The sequence below is a fragment of the Oncorhynchus tshawytscha genome, linkage group LG16 (genome assembly GCF_018296145.1).
Source record: "Oncorhynchus tshawytscha isolate Ot180627B linkage group LG16, Otsh_v2.0, whole genome shotgun sequence".
NCBI classification, from domain to species: domain Eukaryota; kingdom Metazoa; phylum Chordata; class Actinopteri; order Salmoniformes; family Salmonidae; genus Oncorhynchus; species Oncorhynchus tshawytscha.
This window is the reverse complement of record NC_056444.1, coordinates 3,605,175-3,632,711: the sequence shown is the minus strand read 5'-3', so window position 1 is coordinate 3,632,711 and position 27,537 is coordinate 3,605,175. Positions and strand designations below refer to the sequence as shown.

Here is a 27,537-nt window from a genome sequence, read left to right as displayed (position 1 = left end):
CTGGTTCTCTCTGCATTCCCCTGGTTCTCTCTGCACCCCCTGGTTCTCTCTGCATTCCCCTGGTTCTCTCTGCATTCCCCTGGTTCTCTCTGCATTCCCCTGGTTTTCTCTGCATTCCCTGGTTCTCTCTGCATTCCCTGGTTCTCTCTGCATTCCCCTGGTTCTCTCTGCATTCCCCTGGTTCTCTCTGCATTCCCCTGGTTCTCTCTGCATTCCCCTGGTTCTCTCTGCACCCCTGGTTCTCTCTGCATTCCCCAGGTTCTCTCTGCATTCCCCAGGTTCTCTCTGCATTCCCTGGTTCTCTCTGCATTCCCCTGGTTCTCTCTGCATTCCCCTGGTTCTCTCTGCATTCCCCAGGTTCTCTCTGCATTCCCCAGGTTCTCTCTGCATTCCCCTGGTTCTCTCTGCATTCCCCTGGTTCTCTCTGCATTCCCCTGGTTCTCTCTGCACCCCCTGGTTCTCTCTGCATTCCCCTGGTTCTCTCTGCATTCCCCTGGTTCTCTCTGCATTCCCCTGGTTCTCTCTGCATTCCCCTGGTTCTCTCTGCACCCCCTGGTTCTCTCTGCATTCCCCTGGTTCTCTCTGCATTCCCCTGGTTCTCTCTGCATTCCCCTGGTTCTCTCTGCACCCCCCCCTGGTTCTCTCCACAGATGTTACTCTTTCTGCAGGATGGCCCCTTCCTTCCTCATCTAGGATCCTGTCCAACTCTGCCTTTGCCGCTCCTGATTCTGGCCCAGTTTCATGCATCATCGGGCAGCTACATGCCCTGCCACAGCTGTCACGCTGTCAAGGAATGCAGTGGGCAGAAAGACACATACAGTACCACAACATTGCCCCATACGACTCAACTCTATGTATCTGACTGTCAGTCACATTAGGTCCACATTACGATGCTGTCTCTGCAGTAGACCAAAGCCAGAGGAGAACTGCATTGCAACACTTTATTGGTAACATTAAAAAACAGATAAATGAAGGAATACATTATGTGTTAAGAACGGATATATACACATATGTATTATCATAACGTCAACCTAATTATTATTCACCCCCCCCCACACACACACACATTTTTTTTTTTTGCCTCTTCAGAAGACAGAAAGACATAAATCAATGACAGAGCTGCAACTTCTTAAAGCTCAAAATTGCCATAGTGTAATTTATTTCATAAAGTAAAGCACAGTCCAAAAAACAAGAACAACATTGATTTGGATAAAAAAAAAAAAATTAAAAACCTATCCTCAAGGCAGCTCAAAATATACAAATAGAGGAAAAGTTAAGGCTATTGTGACAAAGCTGCAGCGGAGACAACTTTAGAGTATTCGCTTAGCAACCCGTGTCGTAAATCGACGACGCCTGTCGTAAACAGTAAGGTTTTGGGTGTTGAAAAAGTCCGAGCGGAATCTATTGTGGAGATGTTGGAGACAGAGAGACAGAGACATATTGTTCTTCTACGGAGCTACACGCCGAAACCGGTAGAAAAATGGATACTAAAAACACGACATTTCACTAACTGCAAATATCACATTTGGTGAAATCCGAAAGATCCTGTTAGACGAATGGGTTTATTATTAAGAGCCGACATCACAACTGTTACTTTCACTAGCTAGCAGGCTAGCAGACTAGCTCCAATGGCTGCATGCTCGGAATGGATAGCTCGTTGAAACTATTCTCTAGTAAGGATGTATATTGTCAATGGAATAAACATCATCATCATCTTGTCGTCGTCGGTAATATAAAGTAACGATCTCCGTAGAGGGATTGTCTCGACTGAACGGTACGGTTCACACACCGCGGACACAACAAGAAGAAAGTCACACAGGTTTGTTTCACAGTTTTGACCGTCTTTTTGCAGAACTATACTTTTTGACCATTGTCAAGTGGACTGTCTCAAGGTATCTAGTTTGAGCGAGTTTACGTTCATCGGATGAATTATTAATTGGCTAAGAGATGTAAATGATTTATCTAAGACCTCTAAAACAGATATTGCGGTACAGAAGCATAGCCAGTTTGCTACTCATTTCAGTTCAAGGGGCTTTATTGACATGGGAAACGTATGTTAATATTGCCAAAGCAATGTAGATGATATACAAAAGTGAAATAAACAATACAAATTAACAGTAAACATTTTAACATGTAGAAGTTTCAAAAGAATAAAGACATTACACATGTCATGTTATGTCTACTATATACAGTGTTGTAACGATGTACAAATGGGTAACTCTCTCAATAGGAGTGTAAACTAAATGAGGGGTAAGGAAATGGGTAGACTAACGAACCAGTCACTTCTGGTGGCTCCTAACAACATTCTTTAACACCTATGTTGAGTACAGTATAACTATCATGTTGTTTTCTGGTGACATTTGACAGTAGGCTGTTTACTAGGCTACACTGTCACATCTCATTTCATCTTGAGCCAACAATAACTTCCAAAGTAAACTTTTGTTGTTGTCCTTTTCCTGAAATGGTGTAGTTAAATACTCAAAGTCAATACAAGATTTATATAACTAACTCCGTTATCCAGCTGCCTCTAATATTCATCTATGACATGTCAACTGTTGATACTGTGGTCATTGTGACTACAATGTTGAGGTTAACTAAGGAGGTTCTATTGAGAGACAGCCATGCTTCCGTTGCAAGGAACAGACAACCTTGCAAAATGGTTTCAAATTTCTTGGCGCAGTTTTTAGGCGCTTGAGACCACGTAACTGGATTCCAGTGAGCCAACCTCAAATTCGATCGCAATCGAGCGATATTAATCTCTTAAGAGACTGTGTGTGTGTGTGTGTGTGTGTGTGTGTGTGTGTGTGTTCGTGATTGCATGTGGGCACCAATCAGGGAGGGAAAAAAAATCTCACTTTGAAACTCAGACCAAAAAATAAATAATCTTGCTTTGTGATTGCCAATATCAACATATGTTCATGCATATCAATTATGTCTTCTTTAATAGTCTCTTTAAATGGAGAAAGTGAGATTTAAAAATAAAAAATCTTTTTAATTTCCTGAAAGATGAAAGATGAGATTCTGTGGTGGGTGAATCACAAACGGCCGTGATTGGGAGTCCCCATAGGGCGGCTCACAATTGGCCCAGCGTCTTCCTGGTTTGGCCGGGGTAGGGCCGTCATGATAAATAATAATTTGTTCTTAACTGACTCGCCTAGTTAAAGGTTAAATAAAAAAAATAAAGTGCATTTATATTTAGCTGTTTTCAGAGATTCACATCTCAGCGACTAGAGAACTAACAATTCTTCCACAACAGGGACACTGATAGAGGGCTTTTTGTGTTGTTTGGGTGACTGGCTAGTCAACTATATGCTCTCTCCCTGTCGCGCTCTCAACTCTCTCAATTCAATTTCTGACACTTTTATGGCATGGGAAACTTATGATTTAAATCAAGTGAAATAGGTCATAAAAAATAAATAGTAAACATTACACTCAAATGAATAGAGAAATTTTGAATTTCATATTCTGGCTATATAAGCTTTCTCTCTTCCCCCCCGTTGGGTACAACTCAGAATAGGTCAATATTTAACCACTTCCCCTGGAAGAAGAGTTCAGTTACTGTTTCCGTTTCACTGTAACTCAGTGAAAGTATGAGCTTGACATGACTAGATGTAATGCATGTCCGTTCTACAGAGATCTAAATGAGCTTGACATGACTAGATGTAATGCATGTCCGTTCTACAGAGATCTAAATGAGCTTGACATGACTAGATGTAATGCATGTCCGTTCTACAGAGATCTAAATGAGCTTGACATGACTAGATGTAATGCATGTCCGTTCTACAGAGATCTAAATGAGCTTGACATGACTAGATGTAATGCATGTCCGTTCTACAGAGATCTAAATGAGCTTGACATGACTAGATGTAATGCATGTCCGTTCTACAGAGATCTAAATGAGCTTGACATGACTAGATGTAATGCATGTCCGTTCTACAGAGATCTAAATGAGCTTGACATGACTAGATGTAATGCATGTCCGTTCTACAGAGATCTAAATAGCTGAAGTAATTTTCTATGTAATGTATTACCTGGGGAATCCATGTTGATTGTCTTTCCAGAAGATGTTAAGTCCCTGATTTTATACCGTATTAACTAAAGCTGCGTGATACTCTTTTGTCAGACGCAGATATTCTGTAATGACAGATTGTGGACCAGTCCGATGCATGTTTTACTCTACAAAGGGCCAGTCCGATGCATGTTGTACTCTACAAAGGGCCAGTCCGATGCATGTTGTACTCTACAAAGGGCCAGTCCGATGCATGTTGTACTCTACAAAGGGCCAGTCCGATGCATGTTGTACTCTACAAAGGGCCAGTCCGATGCATGTTGTACTCTACAAAGGGCCAGTCAGATGCATGTTGTACTCTACAAAGGGCCAGTCAGATGCATGTTGTACTCTACAAAGGGCCAGTCCGATGCATGTTTTACTCTACAAAGGGCCAGTCAGATGCATGTTTTACTCTAGAAATGGTGTGGGGTCGAGGCTATATGAAACTAATCTAGCAGTTCTAAGAAACAAACTTAAACAATATCCCTGCCTAGTTCCTCTGCAGGCATGTCCAGCTGTTGACGTATCTGAATCAACAGCCTAACTAAACAGCGATATACAGGGCATTCAGAAAGTATTCAGACCCCTTGAATTTTTCCACATTTTGTTACATTACAGCCTTCTTCTAAAATGGAATGAACAGTTTTTTTCCCCCCTCATCAATCTACACACAATACCCCATAATGACATCACAATACCCCATAATGACATCACAATACCCCATAATGACATCACAATACCCCATAATGACATCACAATACCCCATAATGACAAAGCAAAAACAGGTTTTTAGATATTTTTTGCAAATGTATTAAATATAATAGACAAGGCTGTAATCGCTGCCAAAGGTGCTTCAACAAAATACTGAGTAAAAGGGTCTGAATACTGTACTTTTAAATGTGATATTTCAGATTTTATTTTATTTTATACATTTGCAAACCTTTATAAACCTATCTTTTTGTCATTCTAGGGTATTGTGTGTAGATTGATGAGCGGGAAAAACGATTGAATCAATTTTAGAATAAGGCTGTAACGTAACACAATGTGGAAAAAAGTCTCAAACCGTTGGAGACGGACAGCAGGATGTGTTCATAACAATTCAACTGTTCTACCTTGTTATCTAGCAGATAGATCCACGTTGATTCAACTTGAAATGTAAAAGATTAGCTGGCTAATCACTGGCGCCTGGGCTAATCACTGGCGCCTGGGCTAATCACTGGCGCCTGGGCTAATCACTGGCGCCTGGGCTAATCACTGGCGCCTGGGCTAATCACTGGCGCCTGGGCTAATCACTGGCGCCTGGGCTAATCACTGGCGCCTGGGCTAATCACTGGCGCCTGGGCTAATCACTGGCGCCTGGGCTAATCACTGGCGCCTGGGCTAATCACTGGCGCCTGGGCTAATCACTGGCGCCTGGGCTTGAGAGGTTGTTGATAAGACCTGTGTTAGTTTTCTATAGCCTAATACCTGCTACAAGACATTAGTCATTATTAGTGAATGATGGTTATGTATGGTTCTGGTTAAATTTGTCACAAAAAAGGGCATTTTCATAGACTTGAAAGTCAGTTCAGTGATGATTGGAGAGAAAAAAAAAAATGTTTAAACAATTTTGATCAAATAAATAAATCATTATTGGGTCTGTGGTTGTGAGAGGCTTATATTTAGCCTAGGTATAATTTCACAAGCCCTGAATTCATAAAAATGACTGTTTGAAATGAAGTGTATTTGACATTTTAATTGTACAGTAACTCTCTTATTTAGAGAACAAACAACGATGGAGATGTGAATGGAGTCATGATTTTTTTTAGGCTATATCGCCCACCCTTAGTTCAAGCGTGAGATGAATGGAACATTGTTTGTTTGGGGACGTGGCTAATTGGTGCTTATATTTGGAGGACTCAATTTTCCATTACAGGTGTGTGTTCTTGTCTCCTCATCCATCAGTGTCTGATGCTGGGAGTCTAGCTGGAGGAACGGACTGAGGCTTCTCTCTCTGATTTAATGTTTTTGTGATAAAAAAAAAAATATAGTATTAACTCCCCAAGTCGATGGCCTTGGCATCTGTAGTTCTCCCCATTCCACTTCTCGTTGGGGGAAATGACTGCAGTAGTGAATCCATTCTCATCGAGATTGACAACAGTTGCTTTATTCTGCCTTTTATCCTGCCTCTTCGTATCTTTCTTTGATCAGTTTACTAGACTACTCTCTCTTTCTCTCTCATTTCAGTTCTCCCTCTTTATTTTTACCTCTTATTTTGTGCTCTATTCTGTCTGTCTCTCTCTGATGGGAGGAGTAACGATGGGAGGAGTAACGATGGGAGGAGTAACGATGGGAGGAGTAACGATGGGAGGAGTAACGATGGGAGGAGTAACGTAGCCATACATGATGTTATCTGATCCTGTGGTCTCACGACGCCTCGTTCACACAAAGTCATTTTCCACCTTCTGCTCTTGTCATTGTTGCTAACCTTCTGTCATTCTGTTTAAAGGGTGACCTGTTGCCCCCTTGGTTCTTCTGGTGTCTTGTCTTTCTCTGTAACAAGCTGCTTTGTTTCTCCTAACATCCGGAAAACTTTATGATGATCCCAACTCTCAACTCCGCCGTGTGAGGAGTCGGCCTCTTCTCTCAACTCCGCTAGCACCGCGTCATGGTTCAGAGAGCCGGGGTTAATATAGCACCGCGTCATGCTTCAGAGAGCCGGGGTTAATATAGCACCGCGTCATGCTTCAGAGGGCCTGGGTTAATATAGCACCGCGTCATGCTTCAGAGGGCCTGGGTTAATATAGCACCGCGTCATGGTTCAGAGGGCCGGGGTTAATATAGCACCGCGTCATGGTTCAGAGAGCCGGGGTTAATATAGCACCGCGTCATGGTTCAGAGAGCCGGGGTTAATATAGCACCGCGTCATGCTTCAGAGGGCCGGGGTTAATATAGCACCGCGTCATGCTTCAGAGAGCCGGGGTTAATATAGCACCGCGTCATGCTTCAGAGGGCCGGGGTTAATATAGCACCGCGTCATGCTTCAGAGAGCTGGGGTTAATATAGCACCGCGTCATGCTTCAGAGAGCCTGGGTTAATATAGCACCGCGTCATGCTTCAGAGGGCCGGGGTTAATATAGCACCGCGTCATGCTTCAGAGGGCCTGGGTTAATATAGCACCGCGTCATGGTTCAGAGGGCCGGGGTTAATATAGCACCGCGTCATGGTTCAGAGAGCCGGGGTTAATATAGCACCGCGTCATGCTTCAGAGGGCCTGGGTTAATATAGCACCGCGTCATGCTTCAGAGGGCCGGGGTTAATATAGCACCGCGTCATGGTTCAGAGAGCCGGGGTTAATATAGCACCGCGTCATGCTTCAGAGAGCCGGGGTTAATATAGCACCGCGTCATGCTTCAGAGAGCCGGGGTTAATATAGCACCGCGTCATGCTTCAGAGAGCCGGGGATAATATAGCACCGCGTCATGGTTCAGAGAGCCTGGGTTAATATAGCACCGCGTCATGCTTCAGAGGGCCGGGTTTAATATAGCACCGCGTCATGCTTCAGAGAGCTGGGGTTAATATAGCACCGCGTCATGCTTCAGAGAGCTGGGGTTAATATACCACCGCGTCATGCTTCAGAGGGCCTGGGTTAATATAGCACCGCGTCATGCTTCAGAGGGCCGGGGTTAATATAGCACCGCGTCATGCTTCAGAGAGCCGGGGTTAATATAGCACCGCGTCATGCTTCAGAGAGCTGGGGTTAATATAGCACCGCGTCATGCTTCAGAGGGCCTGGGTTAATATAGCACCGCGTCATGGTTCAGAGAGCCGGGGTTAATATAGCACCGCGTCATGCTTCAGAGGGCCGGGGTGCTCAGACTTTTCTTCTTCACCTTCTGGCAGCAGTTCTGTGGTGATGAGGTAATTTGGCGCCAACTCCAAACAGTGATTCCTTGGTAGTGTACACTAATGTTAGTGCCCTTAACCCCAGTCCCAGGCTTGGGCTACATGCCTTCCCTCCATCTCTCCCTGGTTCTTGGCTTGGGGAGGATGGGACCCACCTTGAGGTCTCAGGGCCTCTAATTCGAAACACAAGTTCTGTGGGCAGGATGAGGTCGGTTCAAATGAAAACATTGCTTTAAGTTTCACTGCCAGTTGTATTAGGATAGGGTACATCTGTATTACAATCAGCCGGGTCTGGATTCAATCATGGACTCTCATCAACCATATCCAAGCTGAAAGTACTTTAACATATTCATCCAGCCAGCCAGTCATTCATCCAGCCAGTCATTCATCCAGTCATCTCATTACTCTGCTGTTTTCTGTGTAAGGTCTCTTACAGGGCTTGTTTCAGACTTCCTCTCCTTAGCAGGCCCTGTGGGGTCAGAGGTAGGGTTGTGTAGTATCCAGAGTTTCATGCCTTCATACTGTTCCTGTACCATACCAGAGTATATGGTATTACTGGCAGTGCACACAAGGCGTGCTATTTCTTTTCAAATGTATTTATTTTTTAAAATAACTTATGCACAAAACAAATGTAGGCAGCAGGGATCTAGTTACAGGAGAGGTTAGATTGTCTCTGCTGTAACCGAGAAGCTTGGTCTTGCTAGCTTGCCAAACCGAACACTACCTAGCCAAACCGAACACTACCTAGCCAAACCGAACACTACCTAGCCAAACCGTAGCTAGCCACCCAAACCCTAGCTAACCAAACCGTAGCTAGTTAGCCAAACCAAACCCTAGCTAGCCAAACCAAATCGTAGCTAGCTAGCCAAACCAAATCGTAGCTTAGAGCCCTGAGCTGGAAATAATGTGTAGCACCGAGCTTTAGTTCACCCCAAACCCCCAAAAATGAAAATGACGTTATTTGAAAATACCCCGGTATACAGTAGGCTTTTTATGGTTTACTGGCCATGCCTAGTCAGAGGTGGCTTTGAAGCATCTCTCTCCTCCAACAGCCAGAGGTTAGCCCTGGTCTCTGTCTGGTTAGCCCTGGTTTAAGCTTGGGTGCTATCCAGATGTTCATGTCGTCATACAATCCTTTTCTCATGCTGAGATTTCCAGTATTACTGGCTTAATTACACGAGGTGGCAGAAAGCCCATTGGGTTTCTATTACCAGAATGCTAACACAATGAGCACAATTAACAGCAGACAGCTCTGACTAATGTGTAGCTACTTTTCTCTGGTGCTTTTCTCGGAGTAGCCAGCCTGCTTTTCTCGGAGTAGCCAGCCTGCTTTTCTCGGAGTAGCCAGCCTGCTTTTCTCGGAGTAGCCAGCCTGCTTTTCTCGGGTAAAAGGCAAAACATTAGGAAATGTAGTTAGCTACATTCTGTCTATGATAAACATTAGAAATGATGGCCGTGCGTCATTGTAGCAAACAACACCTTGCTTTTTCACTGAGCGCATTTTACTCGAGTAGTTAATTAAGAGACAAACAGTGTTTCACTTCTGTCATCTGATGAAATAAAGCTATTTCCTGCCGAATGTGTCGCACTACAATTTTCCTTTACAGAAAATGCATTAATTGCTTTCTCCTCTTGCACTATTCACAACAAACACAGTGACAGGCTCAACTGTTCTGGGGAACTACTCTGATACCCCCTCCTGATGTGGGTCTGAACTCTGATACCCCCTCCTGATGTGGGTCTGAACTCTGATACCCCTCCTGATGTGGGTCTGAACTCTGATACCCCCCATGTGGGTCTGAACTCTGATATCCCCTCCTGATGTGGGTCTGAACTCTATCCCCTCCTGATGTGGGTCTGAACTCTGATACCCCCTCCTGATGTGGGTCTGAACTCTGATACCCCCTCCTGATGTGGGTCTGAACTCTACCCCTCCTGATGTGGGTCTGAACTCTGATACCCCCTCCTGATGTGGGTCTGAACTCTGATATCCCCCCCCCATGTGGGTCTGAACTCTGATATCCCCTCCTGATGTGGGTCTGAACTCTATCCCCTCCTGATGTGGGTCTGAACTCTGATACCCCCTCCTGATGTGGGTCTGAACTCTGATACCCCCTCCTGATGTGGGTCTGAACTCTGATATCCCCCCCATGTGGGTCTGAACTCTGATATCCCATCCTGATGTGGGTCTGAACTCTATCCCCTCCTGATGTGGGTCTGAACTCTGATATCCCCTCCTGATGTGGGTCTGAACTCTGATATTCCCACCCCCCTCCCTGATGTGGGCCTGAACTCTGATATCCCCCTGATGTGGGCCTGAACTCTGATATTCCCCCTGATGTGGGCCTGAACTCTGATATCCCCCCTGATGTGGGCCTGAACTCTGATATTCCCCCCTGATGTGGGCCTGAACTCTGATATTCCCCCCCGATGTGGGCCTGAACTCTGATATTCCCCCCCCTGATGTGGGCCTGAACTCTGATATTCCCCCTGATGTGGGCCTGAACTCTGATATTCCCCCTGATGTGGGCCTGAACTCTGATATTCCCCCTGATGTGGGCCTGAACTCTGATATTCCCCCCTGATGTGGGCCTGAACTCTGATATCCCCCCATGTGGGTCTGAACTCTATCCCCTCCTGATGTGGGTCTGAACTCTGATACCCCCTCCTGATGTGGGCCTGAACTCTGATATCCCCCCCTGATGTGGGTCTGAACTCTGATATCCCCTCCTGATGTGGGCCTGAACTCTGATATCCCCCTGATGTGGGTCTGAACTCTGATATCCCCCTGATGTGGGTCTGAACTCTGATATCCCCCCGCCGATGTGGGCCTGAACTCTGATACCCTCTCCTGATGTGGGCCTGAACTCTGGTATCCCCTCCCCCTGATGTGGGCCTGAACTCTGATAACGCCTCCCTGATGTGGGCCTGAACTCTGATAACCCCCCACGTGGGTCTGAACTCTGATAACCCCCCACGTGGGTCTGAACTCTGATAACCCCCTCCTGATGTGGGCCTGAACTCTGATATTCCCTCCCCTGATGTGGGCCTGAACTCTGATATCCCACCCCCCGATGTGGGCCTGAACTCTGATATCCCCCCTGATGTGGGCCTGAACTCTGATATCCCCCTGATGTGGGCCTGAACTCTGATATCCCCCCTGATGTGGGCCTGAACTCTGATATCCCCCTGATGTGGGCCTGAACTCTGATATTCCCCCGATGTAGGCCTGAACTCTGATATCCCCCGATGTGGGCCTGAACTCTGATATTCCCCCTGATGTAGGCCTGAACTCTGATATTCCCCCTGATGTGGGCCTGAACTCTGATATCCCCCTGATGTGGGCCTGAACTCTGATATCCCCCCTGATGTGGGCCTGAACTCTGATATTCCCCCCCTGATGTGGGCCTGAACTCAGATATTCCCCCCTGATGTGGGCCTGAACTCTGATATCCCCCTGATGTGGGCCTGAACTCTGATATCCCCCTGATGTGGGCCTGAACTCTGATATTCCCCCCCGATGTAGGCCTGAACTCTGATATCCCCCTGATGTGGGCCTGAACTCTGATATCCCCCCGATGTGGGCCTGAACTCTGATATTCCCCCGATGTAGGCCTGAACTCTGATATCCCCCTGATGTGGGCCTGAACTCTGATATTTCCCCCCCCCATGTAGACCTGAACTCTGGTATCCCCCCTTGATGTGGGCCTGAACTCTGATATCCCCCCCGATGTAGGCCTGAACTCTGATATCCCCCCTGATGTGGGCCTGAACTCTGATATCCCCCCCATGTAGGCCTGAACTCTGATATCCCCCCTGATGTGGGCCTGAACTCTGATATCCCCCCCCATGTAGGCCTGAACTCTGGTATCCCCCTCCCCTGATGTGGGCCTGAACTCTGGTATCCCCTCCCCCTGATGTGGGCCTGAACTCTGGTATCCCCCTCCCCCTGATGTGGGCCTGAACTCTGATATCCCCCCCTGATGTGGGCCTGAACTCTGATATTCCCCCCCCATGTAGGCCTGAACTCTGGTATCCCCCTCCCCCTGATGTGGGCCTGAACTCTGGTATCCCCCTGATGTGGGCCTGAACTCTGATATCCCCCTGATGTGGGCCTGAACTCTGATATCCCCCCCCCCTGATGTGGGCCTGAACTCTGATATCCCCCCCTGATGTGGGCCTGAACTCTGATATCCCCCTGATGTGGGCCTGAACTCTGATATCCCCCTGATGTGGGCCTGGGCCTGAACTCTGGTACCCCCCTGATGTGGGCCTGAACTCTGGTATCCCCCTCCCCCTGATGTGGGCCTGAATTCTGGTATCCCCCTCCCCCTGATGTGGGCCTGAACTCTGATATCCCCCCTGATGTGGGCCTGAACTCTGGTATCCCCCCTGATGTGGGCCTGAACTCTGATATCCCCCCCTGATGTGGGCCTGAACTCTGGTATCCCCCCTGATGTGGGCCTGAACTCTGATATCCCCCCTGATGTGGGCCTGAACTCTGGTATCCCCCTGATGTGGGCCTGAACTCTGATATCCCCCCCTGATGTGGGCCTGAACTCTGATATCCCCCTGATGTGGGCCTGATCTCTGATATCCCCCTGATGTGGGCCTGAACTCTGATATCCCCCCTGATGTGGGCCTGAACTCTGGTATCCCCCCTGATGTGGGCCTGAACTCTGATATCCCCCCTGATGTGGGCCTGAACTCTGATATCCCCCCTGATGTGGGCCTGAACTCTGATATCCCCCTGATGTGGGCCTGAACTCTGATATCCCCCTGATGTGGGCCTGAACTCTGGTATCCCCCCTGATGTGGGCCTGAACTCTGGTATCCCCCTCCCCCTGATGTGGGCCTGAATTCTGGTATCCCCCTCCCCCTGATGTGGGCCTGAACTCTGATATCCCCCTGATGTGGGCCTGAACTCTGGTATCCCCCCCTGATGTGGGCCTGAACTCTGATATCCCCCTGATGTGGGCCTGAACTCTGGTATCCCCCTGATGTGGGCCTGAACTCTGATATCCCCCCCTGATGTGGGCCTGAACTCTGGTATCCCCCCTGATGTGGGCCTGAACTCTGATATCCCCCTGATGTGGGCCTGAACTCTGATATCCCCCCTGATGTGGGCCTGATCTCTGATATCCCCCTGATGTGGGCCTGAACTCTGATATCCCCCCCTTGCTCCTCGTGGAGCTCCGTGCCACACGGTAAATGTTACTTGAATAGAGATCATATCATGCAGGAGATGTTTAACCTCCTCCACCGCAGCCGGCGTCTCCACTCACACTCTCTGTTGTAGGAAGCAGCCGGGCAGCCGTCCCTTTTGAGGCTTCTTATCGACATCAGTTTTTACCTCTTGTGTTTGTGCGCTATCTCTCTCTTGCTCTCGTTCCCTTTCTCTCTCCCAATCTACTTACCCTCTCTCTTACAATCTCCCTGTCTCCCCCCTCCCTCGCCTCCCCCCCCGTCCCTCCCCCGTCCCTGTTGAATACGAATGCAAAGTTTCGATATGAGGCTTTTTTATTTTTTTAAATTTAATAAAATGTTCAGACAGTATTAAATCGCTGGTGTTGTCCTACTCCCCCCCCCCCCTGTTCATTTTTAGGCAGAGGGGGAGGGGTGTAATATGGAAATGCTCAAAATATGAATAGTTTATTGTTCTGTGTACCGTGCTTAAGGCAATGGTTCCACGTGATCTCATGTGCACCTTGGAATGGATATGGAATCTGCCAATTAGTTTGCTCAATGAAATGTAATTTAGAATAGAACTGGCAAATGAGAAATTGTGCAGGAGTCTTTTTTTCTCCGTGTTGAGATAACCAGATTTATTTTACGTGAAGCCAAGGAAAATGCAAAGCGGCGCTGCTAGATGGGTGCATAATTTCTCAAATCAGTAATTCTAATGTCTTTTTAGCTAGTCTGGTGGAATGAGGGTTGAGGAGGAGAGAAGTGCTGCAGGGTGAATGTCTCAGCTTGGCTCCTTTACGTAGCATTACAGGAAAGTAATGGGGACTGGACCTGCTGCAGTAAGCAGACAGGTGTGGCATCCTGTGTGTCTGATCTCTTCGCTGCTCCCAGTCCTGTGTCACTTCCTGTCTCTTGCCATGTCGACGAGCGCGTACGGAGGTCATCGACACGCATTAATCACACGAGCTGCTAGCTCCTCTCCTGCTCGTTAGCTGTTCCCTCTCAAGTTAGCAGCGGCCCTAATAGCCATGTCTTAATGAGCTCTAATTGAGAATGGGCAATTTTCATGGTCAAAGCCATTGTGAATTTAACAAAGCCACTTCATCAGTCTTCTAGTATTGCTATTGAACAGATCGGGAGCTACTAACTGATGTCTATGAGCGGCGTGCTGCCTCATGTTTCTATCAGCGACCCAGATCGGGAGCTACTGCTCTGCTGCCTCGTGTTTCTATCAGCGACCCAGATCGGGAGCTACTGCTCTGTTAGGGGGCTTGTAATGTGAGGTTATTGCCATGTCAAGCCTGGGCTTCTCTCTCCCTTCCTGGTGTTTAGTTCTTATCAAGCCGCGTGGCTTTTAATCTCCAACTCCCTACAAGAACATGGCTAACAGCTCCCCAGGTGTTCCTCCCCGGGTGAGCCTGGCTAACGGCTCCCCGGGTGAACCTTACAGATGCATCAACATTACCCCTCAGGACCAAACCATCTTTCAGTCTCTCCCTGTCTGGTTATCTCTCTCTCACTCTCTAGGTCTCTGTTCTGCTGTTACTGTAGTGACACCAGGCTCTTTTATACCGTCTACTTCAAAGCTAGATTAAAACCATCCAGGGCAACTCTGCTGATCAAAGGTTAAACTCCTAAGGTTATCTTCTGTGATGCACACAGGGTCCTGTTCCATTTGAAAGGGAGAACCAATATATTTGCTAGTGGTTAGCCCACGCGCTAGTGGTTAGCCCACGGGGGAGGGGCTTGGTGGGAGGGGCTCGGCGTGAGTGGTGTGGGGGAGGGGCTCGGCGTGAGTGGCGTGGGGGAGGGGCTCTGCGTGAGCGGCGTGGGGGAGGGGCTCTGCGTGAGCGGCGTGGGGAGGGGCTCGGCGTGGGGGAGGGGCTCGGTGTGAGCGGCGTGGGGGAGGGGCTCGGTGTGAGCGGCGTGGGGGAGGGGCTCGGCGTGGGGGAGGGGCTCGGTGTGAGCGGCGTGGGGGAGGGGCTCGGCGTGGGGGAGGGGCTCTGCGTGAGCGGCGTGGGGGGGAGGGGCTCGGCGTGGGGGAGGGGCTCGGCGTGGGGGAGGGGCTCTGCGTGAGCGGCGTGGGGGAGGGGCTCGGCGTGTGTATAAATCAAAGGTGGACACCGCACAGAAGGAGATGAGACCAAGTAGACGAGAGAAAGTGGACATAAACGCTCAGAAAAACAAACAAAAAACTAAACTTTATTCTTGCCATACATTTATCGCCCAGCCCATGTGGAACATCTCAACGTTCCATCAGAAACAGTCTTCTGCTTTTCCACTCTTTTAAAATAATGCTTTATTGGAGGTTGTAAGAAGGTACAATATATCCCAGAGATAGGAGAGGGAGAGGAGAGTCTTGTCTCTGTACAGAAGGAGAGGAGAGCCTTGTCTCTGTACAGAAGGAGAGGAGAGTCTTGTCTCTGTACAGAAGGAGAGGGGCTGTGGGCCGTCTCGTCTCTGCACAGAAGGAGAGGGGCTGTGGGCCGTCTCGTCTCTGCACAGAAGGAGAGGGGCCGTGGGCCGCCTCGTCTCTGCACGGGAGGAGAGGGGCCGTGGGCCGTCTCGTCTCTGCACAGAAGGAGAGGGGCTGTGGGCCGTCTCGTCTCTGCACAGAAGGAGAGGGGCTGTGGGCCGTGGGCCGCCTCGTCTCTGCACGGGAGGAGAGGGGCCGTGGGCCGCCTCGTCTCTGCACGGGAGGAGAGGGGCCGTGGGCCGCCTCGTCTCTGCACGGGAGGAGAGGGGCCGTGGGCCGCCTCGTCTCTGCACGGGAGGAGAGGGGCCGTGGGCCGCCTCGTCTCTGCACGGGAGGAGAGGGGCCGTGGGCCGCCTCGTCTCTGCACGGGAGGAGAGGGGCCGTGGGCCGCCTCGTCTCTGCATGGGAGGAGAGGGGCCGTGGGCCCAGAGATGAGGTTATCATGAATCAAAAGAGACTTGGTGCAACTGTTGTGAAATGTTTCCCTTTTGTATTTCGCTGGCATCTTGTGTAATGTTCTCCTCTCTCTCTGCTTGGTTGCAGGCTCACCGGTCGAGGCTCAAGGTTCAACAGACACAGACTGGGAGAACATGACTCACAGACCTGTGCCAGATCTTGGCATGGGGCCACTGTGCCAGCCTCACCCCTACCAGGCCCTCTGATGCCCCAGTGAAACATGACCGAGAGGCTGTGAGGCTAGGATAGCCACCCTGTCCCCCCCGTCCCGACAATACTCTCAACAGTTCCCCCTAACCCCTAAACTCTCCATCCTGCCCCACCATGCTGCGTTTCCTGCCTCTGAAGCTGGGTCGTCTCTACCGTTGTCTGAAACTTCTGCTGGTGGTGGGTCTGTTTGTTATCCTCCTGATGAACACCCACAACCTGTTCGCCTCCTTCCAGAAGAACGAGCTGACGGACCGCCGCTTCATCAACCTCAACAAGTGCCCCGCCTGCTTCGGCACCAGCTGGTGCAGGAAGTTCATGAACGGCCAGGTGTCTTTCGAGACCTGGGGACGCCTGCGCTTCCTGGATGTCTTCAACGTCAAGAACGTGTACTTCGCCCAGTACGGTGAGCCGCGCGAGGGGACGAGGCGCGTGGTGCTCAAACGCCTGGGGTCCAATCAGGAGCTGGCGGACATCGACCAGAAGATCTGTAAGAGAGCTACTGGCCGTCCGCGCTGCGACCTCATCCAGGCCATATACAAGACGGAGTTCGCCAGGCTGAACGGGGACGTGAGGCTGCTGACCCCTGAGGTGGTAGAGGGTTGGTCTGACCTCGTGCACTGCCCCTCTCAGAGGCTGCTGGACAGGGTGGTGCGACGTTATGCCGAAACCAAAGACTCTGGCAGCTTCCTGCTGAAGAACCTGAAGGACACCGAGAGGATGCAGTTACTGATGACCCTGGCCTTCAACCCTGAGCCCCTCCTACTACAGGTAGGAACTAAGGCCTTTTTAATACCTGTTCTCTTCTCGTGTTTCCTCTGTATTACTATATTTAAAAGGTAAAGGTGTCTTCGTTGTTTCCTATTGGTTATTACCTTCTGAGTGAGATGCAGTGTCAAGACTGCTGACATGTTTTAGAGAAGCCAGGTGCCAGATATACTGTTAGGTCTTGTCCCAGATCTCTACAGTGTGAGAATTTCACCAGAATGTTCAGCTTAAAAATTTACATGTATGAACTAGGCTTGGGCAGTACACCGTACATACCCTATACTGGGGTATTGTATGAACTAGGCTTGGGCAGCATACCGGGGTATTGTATGAACTAGGCTTGGGCAGCATACCGTACATACCGTATACTGGAGTATTTAGAAAACGCCACGGGATGGTTTTTCAATACCGTTGAAACTATTTATTTTGAAGTTTCTTTATTTCTATACAGAACCAGTCAAAGTTTGGACACCTACTCATTCAAGGGTTTTTATTTATTTTAGTGTTTTCTTATTTCTCTCAAATGTTGTGTAGAAATGTGTGTACATCTCTGTTAGAGAGCATTTCTCCTTTGCCAAGATAATCCATCCACCTGACAGGTGTGGCAAATCAAGAAGTAGGTTAAACAGCATGATCATTACAAAGGTGCACCTTGTGCTGGGGACAATAAAAGGCCACTTTAATATGTGCAGTTTTGTCACACAACACGATACCACAGATGTCTCAAGTTTTGAGGGAGCGTGCCATTTGCATTGCTGACTGCAGAAATGTACAACAGAGCTGTTGCCAGAGAATATAATGTTCATTTATCTACCATAAGCCGCTACCAAAGTCGTTTAAAAAAAAAAAAGAATTTGGCAGTACGTCCAACTGGTCTCACAACCACAGACCACGTTTAACCACTCCAGCCCAGGATCTCCACATCCTTTTTCTTCACCCCTGGAATCGTCTGTAAACTCATTCTGATTGGCTGGGTCTGGCTCCCCAGTGGGTGGGCCTATGCCCTCCCAGGCCCAGCCACTGCTGCGCCCCTGTCCAGTCATGTATTTATTACACTGTCAGAATGGTGACGCATCATTAACTGAAGATGTCAAGTTGGCATTAAGGCCTACGTTTTTTCACTAGGAATGACAGTTGTTAATCCACTATTTATCAAGCGTTTGTGCTTATGCTTGGGCACCTTGCAGGTTGATATGCATCTGATGCGTATACCAAAGAGGACGCTTCTTTAGCGGGTACTGATAGGCTGAAAGGCCAGGCGGTTCTAGTGTTGAAGGTGCAGGGCACTCTTCTGCCCTGAGGGGGCTCTGCAGGGCACTCTTCTGCCCTGAGGGGGCTCTGCAGGGCACTCTTCTGCCCTGAGGGGGCTCTGCAGGGCACTCTTCTGCCCTGAGGGGGCTCTGCAGGGCACTCTTCTGCCCTGAGGGGGCTCTGCAGGGCACTCTTCTGCCCTGAGGGGGCTCTGCAGGGCACTCTTCTGCCCTGAGGGGGCTCTGCAGGGCACTCTTCTGCCCTGAGGGGGCTCTGCAGGGCACTCTTCTGCCCTGAGGGGGCTCTGCAGGGCACTCTTCTGCCCTGAGGGGGCTCTGCAGGGCACTCTTCTGCCCTGAGGGGGCTCTGCAGGGCACTCTTCTGCCCTGAGGGGGCTCTGCAGGGCACTCTTCTGCCCTGAGGGGGCTCTGCAGGGCACTCTTCTGCCCTGAGGGGGCTGTCAGTCGGGAGAGGAACAGAACAGGGCTCTATTAGGACCTGATCTAGACAGTCACTACCAGCTGGTAGGATGGATAACCTACGGGGGCAACTAGGCTAAATGACGGATGACCGACGGGGGCAACTAGGCTAAATGACGGATGACCGACGGGGGCAACTAGGCTAAATGACGGATGACCGACGGGGGCAACTAGGCTAAATGACGGATGACCGACGGGGGCAACTAGGCTAAATGACGGATGACCGACGGGGCAACTAGGCTAAATGACGGATGACCGACGGGGGCAACTAGGCTAAATGACGGATGACCGACGGGGGCAACTAGGCTAAATGACGGATGACCGACGGGGGCAACTAGGCTTAATGACGGATGACCTGCGGGGGCAACTAGTCTAAACAGCACGAGTGTGGCTACTACTACCTCCCTCTCGTTTCACGGCCCTTCCCCCACCCTGCTGCAGCACACAGAGCAGCAGTCTCCCAAGTCAGACAGCAAACAAGTTCCCACATTTAAATAAATAAATAAATAAACATGTATTTTCAACTATCTGGATATCTGGAGACAAAATGTCATGGTTATTATTTGAAGTAAACAGGGACATAGTGTACAGTACCAAACCTTCTGTATATTACAGGGGGGGTACTTCCTTCCTCTGCCAGAGATCGTTAGCCTTAGCCACTTAGCATCAATCAGACCCACCTCATAACCAACCTGCAGCTTGTTCATCTAAATACGTCCTCCTCAACCAATATGAGGAAGTGCTGTGGTGGAGCCTTCCTCTGAAGGTCAGGGATTTGCCTAGTTAGACCTACTGAGTTACTGCATATTTACAGTAAATGGAGGACAGGTTTGAATTATTCAAAGTGGGATTGTGTGTGTGTGTGTGTGTGAGTAAAACTGAGGCCAATCCATAGACTATTTCTGAGGCTTCCCTTTCAACAGTATACAGTAGCACAGTGTTAACACGGGTCCTGGGTACCCACGGTTATCCATTTAGTTTCTGCCTGAACACGACACCTGATTCCATCCATCAACTCATCAAACACTTTGATTTGAGGGGAGAGAAAAAACTAAAATCTGCACCTAATTTGGGTCCCCAGGACCTGGATTGGAAAACACTGCAGGATCACTTCTACAATCTCTCTGACTGACCAGGGGTTGGTTGGGTGGCGGGGGTTGGTTGGGTGGCGGGGTTGGTTGGGTGGCGGGGTTGGTTGGGTGGCGGGGTTGGTTGGGTGGCGGGGTTGGTTGGGTGGCGGGGTTGGTTGGAGGCGGGGGTTGGTTGGAGGCGGGGGTTGGTTGGAGGCGGGGGTTGGTTGGAGGCGGGGTTGGTTGGGAGGCGGGGGTTGGTTGGGAGGCGGGGGTTGGTTGGAGGCGGGGGTTGGTTGGGTGGCGGGGTTGGTTGGGTGGCGGGGGTTGGTTGGAGGCGGGGGTTGGTTGGAGGCGGGGGTTGGTTGGAGGCGGGGGTTGGTTGGAGGCGGGGTTGGTTGGAGGCGGGGTTGGTTGGAGGCGGGGGTTGGTTGGGTGGCGGGGGTTGGTTGGGTGGCGGGGGTTGGTTGGAGGCGGGGTTGGTTGGAGGCGGGGGTTGGTTGGGAGGCGGGGGTTGGTTGGGAGGCGGGGTTGGTTGGAGGCGGGGGTTGGTTGGGAGGCGGGGGTTGGTTGGAGGCGGGGGTTGGTTGGAGGCGGGGGTTGGTTGGAGGCGGGGGTTGGTTGGGTGGCGGGGTTGGTTGGAGGCGGGGGTTGGTTGGAGGCGGGGGTTGGTTGGAGGCGGGGTTGGTTGGGAGGCGGGGGTTGGTTGGGGGCGGGGGGTTGGTTGGGGGCGGGGTTGGTTGGGAGGCGGGGGTTGGTTGGAGGCGGGGGTTGGTTGGGAGGCGGGGGTTGGTTGGGTGGCGGGGTTGGTTGGGTGGCGGGGGTTGGTTGGAGGCGGGGGTTGGTTGGAGGCGGGGTTGGTTGGGTGGCGGGGTTGGTTGGAGGCGGGGGTTGGTTGGAGGCGGGGGTTGGTTGGAGGCGGGGTTGGTTGGAGGCGGGGGTTGGTTGGAGGCGGGGGGTTGGTTGGAGGCGGGGTTGGTTGGGGGCGGGGTTGGTTGGAGGCGGGGGTTGGTTGGGTGGCGGGGTTGGTTGGGGGCGGGGTTGGTTGGAGGCGGGGTTGGTTGGAGGCGGGGGTTGGTTGGAGGCGGGGGTTGGTTGGAGGCGGGGTTAGAGGACTCCTTTTTGTATTCATGCCATTATGGAAGCTGTGGCAGGATGGAAGCTGTGGCAGGATGGAAGCTGTGGCAGGATGGAAGCTGTGGCAGGATGGAAGCTGTGGCAGGATGGAAGCTGTGGCAGGATGGAAGCTGTGGCAGGATGGAAGCTGTGGCAGGATGGAAGCTGTGGCAGGATGGAAGCTGTGGCAGGATGGAAGCTGTGGCAGGATGGAAGCTGTGGCAGGATGGAAGCTGTGGCAGGATGGAAGCTGTGGCAGGATGGAAGCTGTGGCAGGATGGAAGCTGTGGCAGGATGGAAGCTGTGGCAGGATGGAAGCTGTGGCAGGATGGAAGCTGTGGCAGGATGGAAGCTGTGGCAGGATGGAAGCTGTGGCAGGATGGAAGCTGTGGCAGGATGGAAGCTGTGGCAGGATGGAAGCTGTGGCAGGATGGAAGCTGTGGCAGGATGGAAGCTGTGGCAGGATGGAAGCTGTGGCAGGATGGAAGCTGTGGCAGGATGGAAGCTGTGGCAGGATGGAAGCTGTGGCAGGATGGAAGCTGTGGCAGGATGGAAGCTGTGGCAGGATGGAAGCTGTGGCAGGATGGAAGCTGTGGCAGGATGGAAGCTGTGGCAGGATGGAAGCACCATTTAGGCTATCTCTATGTTAAAGTCGCACATATTGATTTTGTGTCTGGAAAAAAGCGTAAAGCTAATATTGATGATTTACTAGCAGGGCTGGAGTCCTGAACCTAACCTGGTGTATCACTCATTTATGGTGGCCACTAGATGGAGGTGATTTTGCTGATACACATTTAGAAATTAGGCAACCTAATTTAAACGAAACATTGCTCTGATCATTGGCTGATAGCTCCCAATTAAGAGGAATCTCCTCCCACTTGAATACTTTCTAAATGTCCATATTTAAATGGCTTCTATGCATCTAGAGTCCTCTATTTAACTCTGACCTGGGTTCTATGCATCTAGAGTCCTCTATCTCTGACTCTCTGACTCAAAGTCATTACCCGTGTGTTATGGGCTGTCATCCCTGTACCGTATGGTATCATCCCTGTACCGTATGGTGTCATCCCCTGTCATCCCTGTGCCGTATGGTATCATCCCTGTACCGTATGGTGTTATCCCCTGTCATCCCTGTGCCGTATGGTGTCATCCCTGTACCGTATGGTGTCATCCCCTGTCATCCCTGTGCCGTATGGTATCATCCCTGTACCGTATGGTGTTATCCCCTGTCATCCCTGTGCCGTATGGTATCATCCCTGTACCGTATGGTGTTATCCCCTGTCATCCCTGTGCCGTATGGTGTTATCCCCTGTCATCCCCTGTCATCCCTGTGCCGTATGGTGTCAACCCCTGTCATCCCTGTGCCGTATGGTGTTATCCCCTGTCATCCCTGTGCCGTATGGTGTTATCCCCTGTCATCCCTGTGCCGTATGGTGTTATCCCCTGTCATCCCTGTGCCGTATGGTGTTATCCCCTGTCATCCCTGTGCCGTATGGTGTTATCCCCTGTCATCCCTGTGCCGTATGGTGTTATCCCCTGTCATCCCTGTGCCGTATGGTGTTATCCCCTGTCATCCCTGTGCCGTATGGTGTCATCCCTGTACCGTATGGTGTCAACCCCTGTCATCCCTGTGCCGTATGGTGTTATCCCCTGTCATCCCTGTGCCGTATGGTGTTATCCCCTGTCATCCCTGTGCCGTATGGTGTTATCCCCTGTCATCCCTGTGCCGTATGGTGTTATCCCCTGTCATCCCTGTGCCGTATGGTGTCATCCCTGTACCGTATGGTGTCATCCCTGTGCCGTATGGTGTTATCCCTGTGCCGTATGGTGTCATCCCTGTACCGTATGGTGTCATCCCCTGTCATCCCTGTACCGTATGGTGTCATCCTTGTACCGTATGGTGTCATCCCCTGTCATCCCTGTACCGTATGGTGTCATCCCCTGTCATCCCTGTGCCGTATGGTGTTATCCCCTGTCATCCCTGTGCCGTATGGTGTCATCCCTGTACCGTATGGTGTCAACCCCTGTCATCCCTGTGCCGTATGGTGTTATCCCCTGTCATCCCTGTGCCGTATGGTGTCATCCCTGTACCGTATGGTGTCAACCCCTGTCATCCCTGTGCCGTATGGTGTTATCCCCTGTCATCCCTGTGCCGTATGGTGTTATCCCCTGTCATCCCTGTGCCGTATGGTGTTATCCCCTGTCATCCCTGTGCCGTATGGTGTTATCCCCTGTCATCCCTGTGCCGTATGGTGTCATCCCTGTACCGTATGGTGTCATCCCTGTGCCGTATGGTGTTATCCCTGTGCCGTATGGTGTCATCCCTGTACCGTATGGTGTCATCCCCTGTCATCCCTGTACCGTATGGTGTCATCCTTGTACCGTATGGTGTCATCCCTGTGCCGTATGGTGTTATCCCCTGTCATCCCTGTACCATATGGTGTCATCCCCTGTCATCCCTGTACCGTATGGTGTCATCCCCTGTCATCCCTGTACCGTATGGTGTCATCCCCTGTCATCCTGCATGTCCAGATCACGTAATATATATTGCCCAACTCTCCACATCAATTTCCCCTCCCCCCGGTGATTTACAAGCAACTAATCAATTGCAATTTCATTTGGCATTGACCGTATCTCGTGACGAGTTGGGACAATAATGGGCCTAGCCTGTGTAGACTTTCAATATTGTGATGTGACCTCCAATCCCTCACTCAGCCCCCTACACCTCCAGACATCTGGTAGGACAAAGACCAGATCAGTCCTTTTAGTTAAGCCAATCTGTCAAATCTGATTAGCCTTGTGTGGTCCGTCTCTCTCGCTCTATCCCTCTTCCTCTATCCCTCTCTCTCTCTCTCCTCTTGTGTTCGCTCTAAAAACCCTTGCGTTGTGGATAATTCCATCAGCGTTTTATGGCCATTATACCTCAGCTCCGAGGCTTGGTGAATCATCTCCTGTCCTCATCTTACAGACACATTTCAACTCTACCATCTTGTGTTTACTGGTGGTCATGAGTAATGGATCAGGGTGGGAACTGTGGGCAGGAGAGGAACCCTGGGGGTCCCTGGGACGGAGACGAGATGAGTGGCTTGTGGGCAGACAGGGTCCAGTATATGTTGGGGAGAGGCACCTCGGGGCTGTTTTTAATGACCTTTGACTGTTCAGAGTCCCTGCGCTGCTCGGAATCATTGAGTCAAAAAGGAGAACATTTTCTGAGAGACTGTGTGGGGGAGGGAGGCAAACAGTTAGCAGCACTAAAATCATCAATATTTAAATGCTGGAATGGGTCTCTTCTGTTTCCAGCTACAGGCTGGAATGGCTCTCTTCTGTTTCCAGCTACAGGCTGGAATGGCTCTCTTCTGTTTCCAGCTACAGGCTGGAATGGCTCTCTTCTGTTTCTAGCTACAGGCTGGAATGGCTCTCTTCTGTTTCTAGCTACAGGCTGGAATGGCTCTCTTCTGTTTCCAGCTACAGGCTGGAATGGCTCTCTTCTGTTTCCAGCTACAGGCTGGAATGGCTCTCTTCTGTTTCTAAGGTAAAACTTTTTTTTTCTCTCCCACTGACAAAGAATCTGCTGTAGACAGACAGACAGACACCTCTATACTGTTTGAGGATCCCCCATTTAAAGGGTAGGTACTAGAGGTTGATCGATTAATCGGAATGGCCGATTAATTAGGGATGGTTTTCATAACAATCAGAAATCTGTATTTTTGCGCGCCGATTTAAAAATTAATAATAATAATAATACATTTATTTTTTTGAAATTTATTTTATTATACCTTTTATTTAACTAGGAAAGTCGGTTAAGAACACATTCTTATTTTCAATGACGTCCTAGGAACAGTGGGTTAACTGCCTGTTCAGGGGCAGAACGACAGATTTTCACCTTGTCAGCTCGGGGGATCCAATCTTGCAACGTTACAGTTGACTAGTCCAACGCAATAACGACCTGCCTCTCTCGTTGCACTCCACAAGGAGACTGTTACGCGAATGCAATCAATCATAATCACTAGTTAACTACACATGGTTGATGATATTACTAGATATTATCTAGCGTGTCCTGCGTTGCATATAATCTGACTAAGCATACAAGTATGTGACTGAGCGATGGTAGGCAGAAGCAGGCGTGTAAACATTGATTCAAACAGCACTTTTGTGCGTTTTGCCAGCAGTTCTTCGCTGTGCACCAAGCATTGCGCTGTTTATGACTTGAAGCATATCAACTCCCGAGATGAGGCTGGTGTAACCGAAGTGAAATGGCCAGCTAGTTAGCGCGCGCTAACTAGAGGGACGGAAGCTATACTGTTACACTGGCAATACTAAAGTGCCTATAAGAACATCCAATAGTCAAAGGTATATGAAATACAAATGGTATAGAGAGAAATAGTCCTATAATTCCTATAATAACTACAACCTAAAACTTCTTACCTGGGAATATTGAAGACTCATGTTAAAAGAAACCACCAGCTTTCATATGTTCTCATGTTCTGAGCAAGGAACTGAAACGTTAGCTTTCTTACATGGCACATATTGCACTTTTACTTCTCCAACACCTTGTTTTTGCATTATTTAAACCAAATTGAACATGTTTCATTATTTACTTGAGGTTAAATTGATTTTATTGATGTATTATATTAAGTTAAAATAAGTGTTCATTCAGTATTGTTGTAATTGTCATTATTAAAAATATTTATATATATTCTTAAATCGGCCAATTAATCGGTATCGGCGTTTTGGTCCTCCAATAATCGGTATTAGTATCGGTGTTGAAACATCATAATCGGCCGACCTCTACCCTAGACCAGGGATCTCTAATTTTAATCCTGGAGTGCTACCATCCTGTAGGTTTTTGTTCCAACCCTAATCTAGCAAACTGGCCTTACATTAAGGACAATTTACCCCTCGTTTCCAAGCATGTGACTGTGGTAGCTCTTTGAACCGAAGCCTTGTCTGCTCAGTCAAGCCCATCAAACCAAAGCCTTGTCTGCTCAGTCAAGCCCACAATAGGACATGACAGGCCCTAGGGCACAGTTTCCCAAACTCGGTCCTGGTGACCCCAGGGGGAGCATGTTTTGTTTTTTGCACTAGAACTACACAGCCGATTTAAATAATCAACTAATCCTCAAGGTTTGATCGTTTGATTCAGCCGTGTACTGTTAAGGCAAAACGTGCTACCCTTTGGGTCCAAAGGACTGAGTTTGGGAAATGTTGCACGAGGGGTTAATAAGTCAGTAACTGAGTGGACAAAACATTACGAACACTTTTTGTAATATTGAGTTGCTCCTCCCCCTTTTGCCCTCAGAACGGCCTCATTTCGTCAGGACATGGACTCTATGACAGGGCCCTAGGGGTTAACATGACAGGGCCCTAGGGGTTAACATGACAGGGCCCTAGGGGTTAACATGACAGGGCCCTAGGGGTTAACATGACAGGGCCCTAGGGGTTAACATGACAGGGCCCTAGGGGTTTACATGACAGGGCCCTAGGGGTTTACATGACAGGGCCCTAGGGGTTAACATGACAGGGCCCTAGGGGTTAACATGACAGGGCCCTAGGGGTTAACATGACAGGGCCCTAGGGGTTAACACGGTCACTGTAGGACCTGTATGGTTAACTCATCTCCTCCAGACAATCTGTTCTTCAGACGCCATCCCCATCCTCCCCCTCACCAAACCTGACATGGAGATACACTACCTGCCCCAATTCATAGTGCCAACTGTAAAGTTTGGTGGAGGAGGAATAATGGTCTTTGGCTGTTTTTAAATAATGGCTGGGGCTGTTTTTCATGATTCGGACTAGGTCCTTTAGTTCCAAAGAAGGGAAATCTTAACGCTACAGCATACAATGACATTCTAGATGATTCTGTGCTTCCAACTTTGTGGCAACAGTTTGAGGAAGGCCCTTTCCTGTTTCAGCATGACAATGCCCCCGTGCACAAAGCGAGGTCCATACAGAAATGGTTTGTCGAGATCGGTGTGGAAGAACTTGACTGCCCTGCATTGAGTCCTGACCTCAACCCCATTGAACACCTTTGGAATAAATTGGAACTCCGACTGCGAGCCAGTCCTAATCGCCCAACATCAGTGTCCGACCTCACTAATGCTCTTGTTGCTGAATGGAATCAAGTCCCCTCATCAATGTTCCAACATCTAGTGGAAAGCCATCCCAGAAGAGTGGAGGCTGTTATAGCAGCAAAGGAGGGACCAACTCCATATTAATCCCCATGATTTTGGAATGAGATGTTGGACGAGCAGGTGTCCACATACTTTTGTTGTGTAGCAGTACACTTCCTTTCAATGTCCTCTCTTCTCTCCAAGGAATAAATTGGCGTCTAACACTGGAACCGAACCGAAGGAGAGAGCCGAAAAGATAGGGGGATTAAGAGGTAGGAAAGAAAGGCAGAAAACTGAAGTAGGCAGTCTGCCTCGACACGACCCCAGCTCAAATTATCCTCCCAATATTCTTTCGACAGAGGCAACGTTCCCAGAGCTCTGAACAAACACACCGTCGCTTGTTTGCATTTCTAAAAGGACATCTCGTGCTCCGTTGTTTGATTTTAATGAGCGTTGGTGTAATCTAATATACATGCTTGTC

At 49.6% G+C, this 27,537-nt stretch overlaps 1 protein-coding gene across 1 annotated transcript in view; it reads left to right on the top strand.

Annotated features, from left to right (window-relative positions):
* The first annotated feature begins 1,370 nt into the window (after window positions 1–1,370).
* Window positions 1,371–27,537, top strand: part of dipk2a (divergent protein kinase domain 2A) — a 76,133-nt gene continuing 49,966 nt past the window's right edge. Inside the window, exons 1-2 of the mRNA XM_024404437.2 lie at window positions 1,371–1,819; window positions 16,143–17,033. Of these exons, the coding sequence (XP_024260205.1) occupies window positions 16,380–17,033 (654 nt within the window). The 5' untranslated portion in view covers window positions 1,371–1,819; window positions 16,143–16,379. The remainder of the gene's footprint in view (window positions 1,820–16,142; window positions 17,034–27,537) is intronic.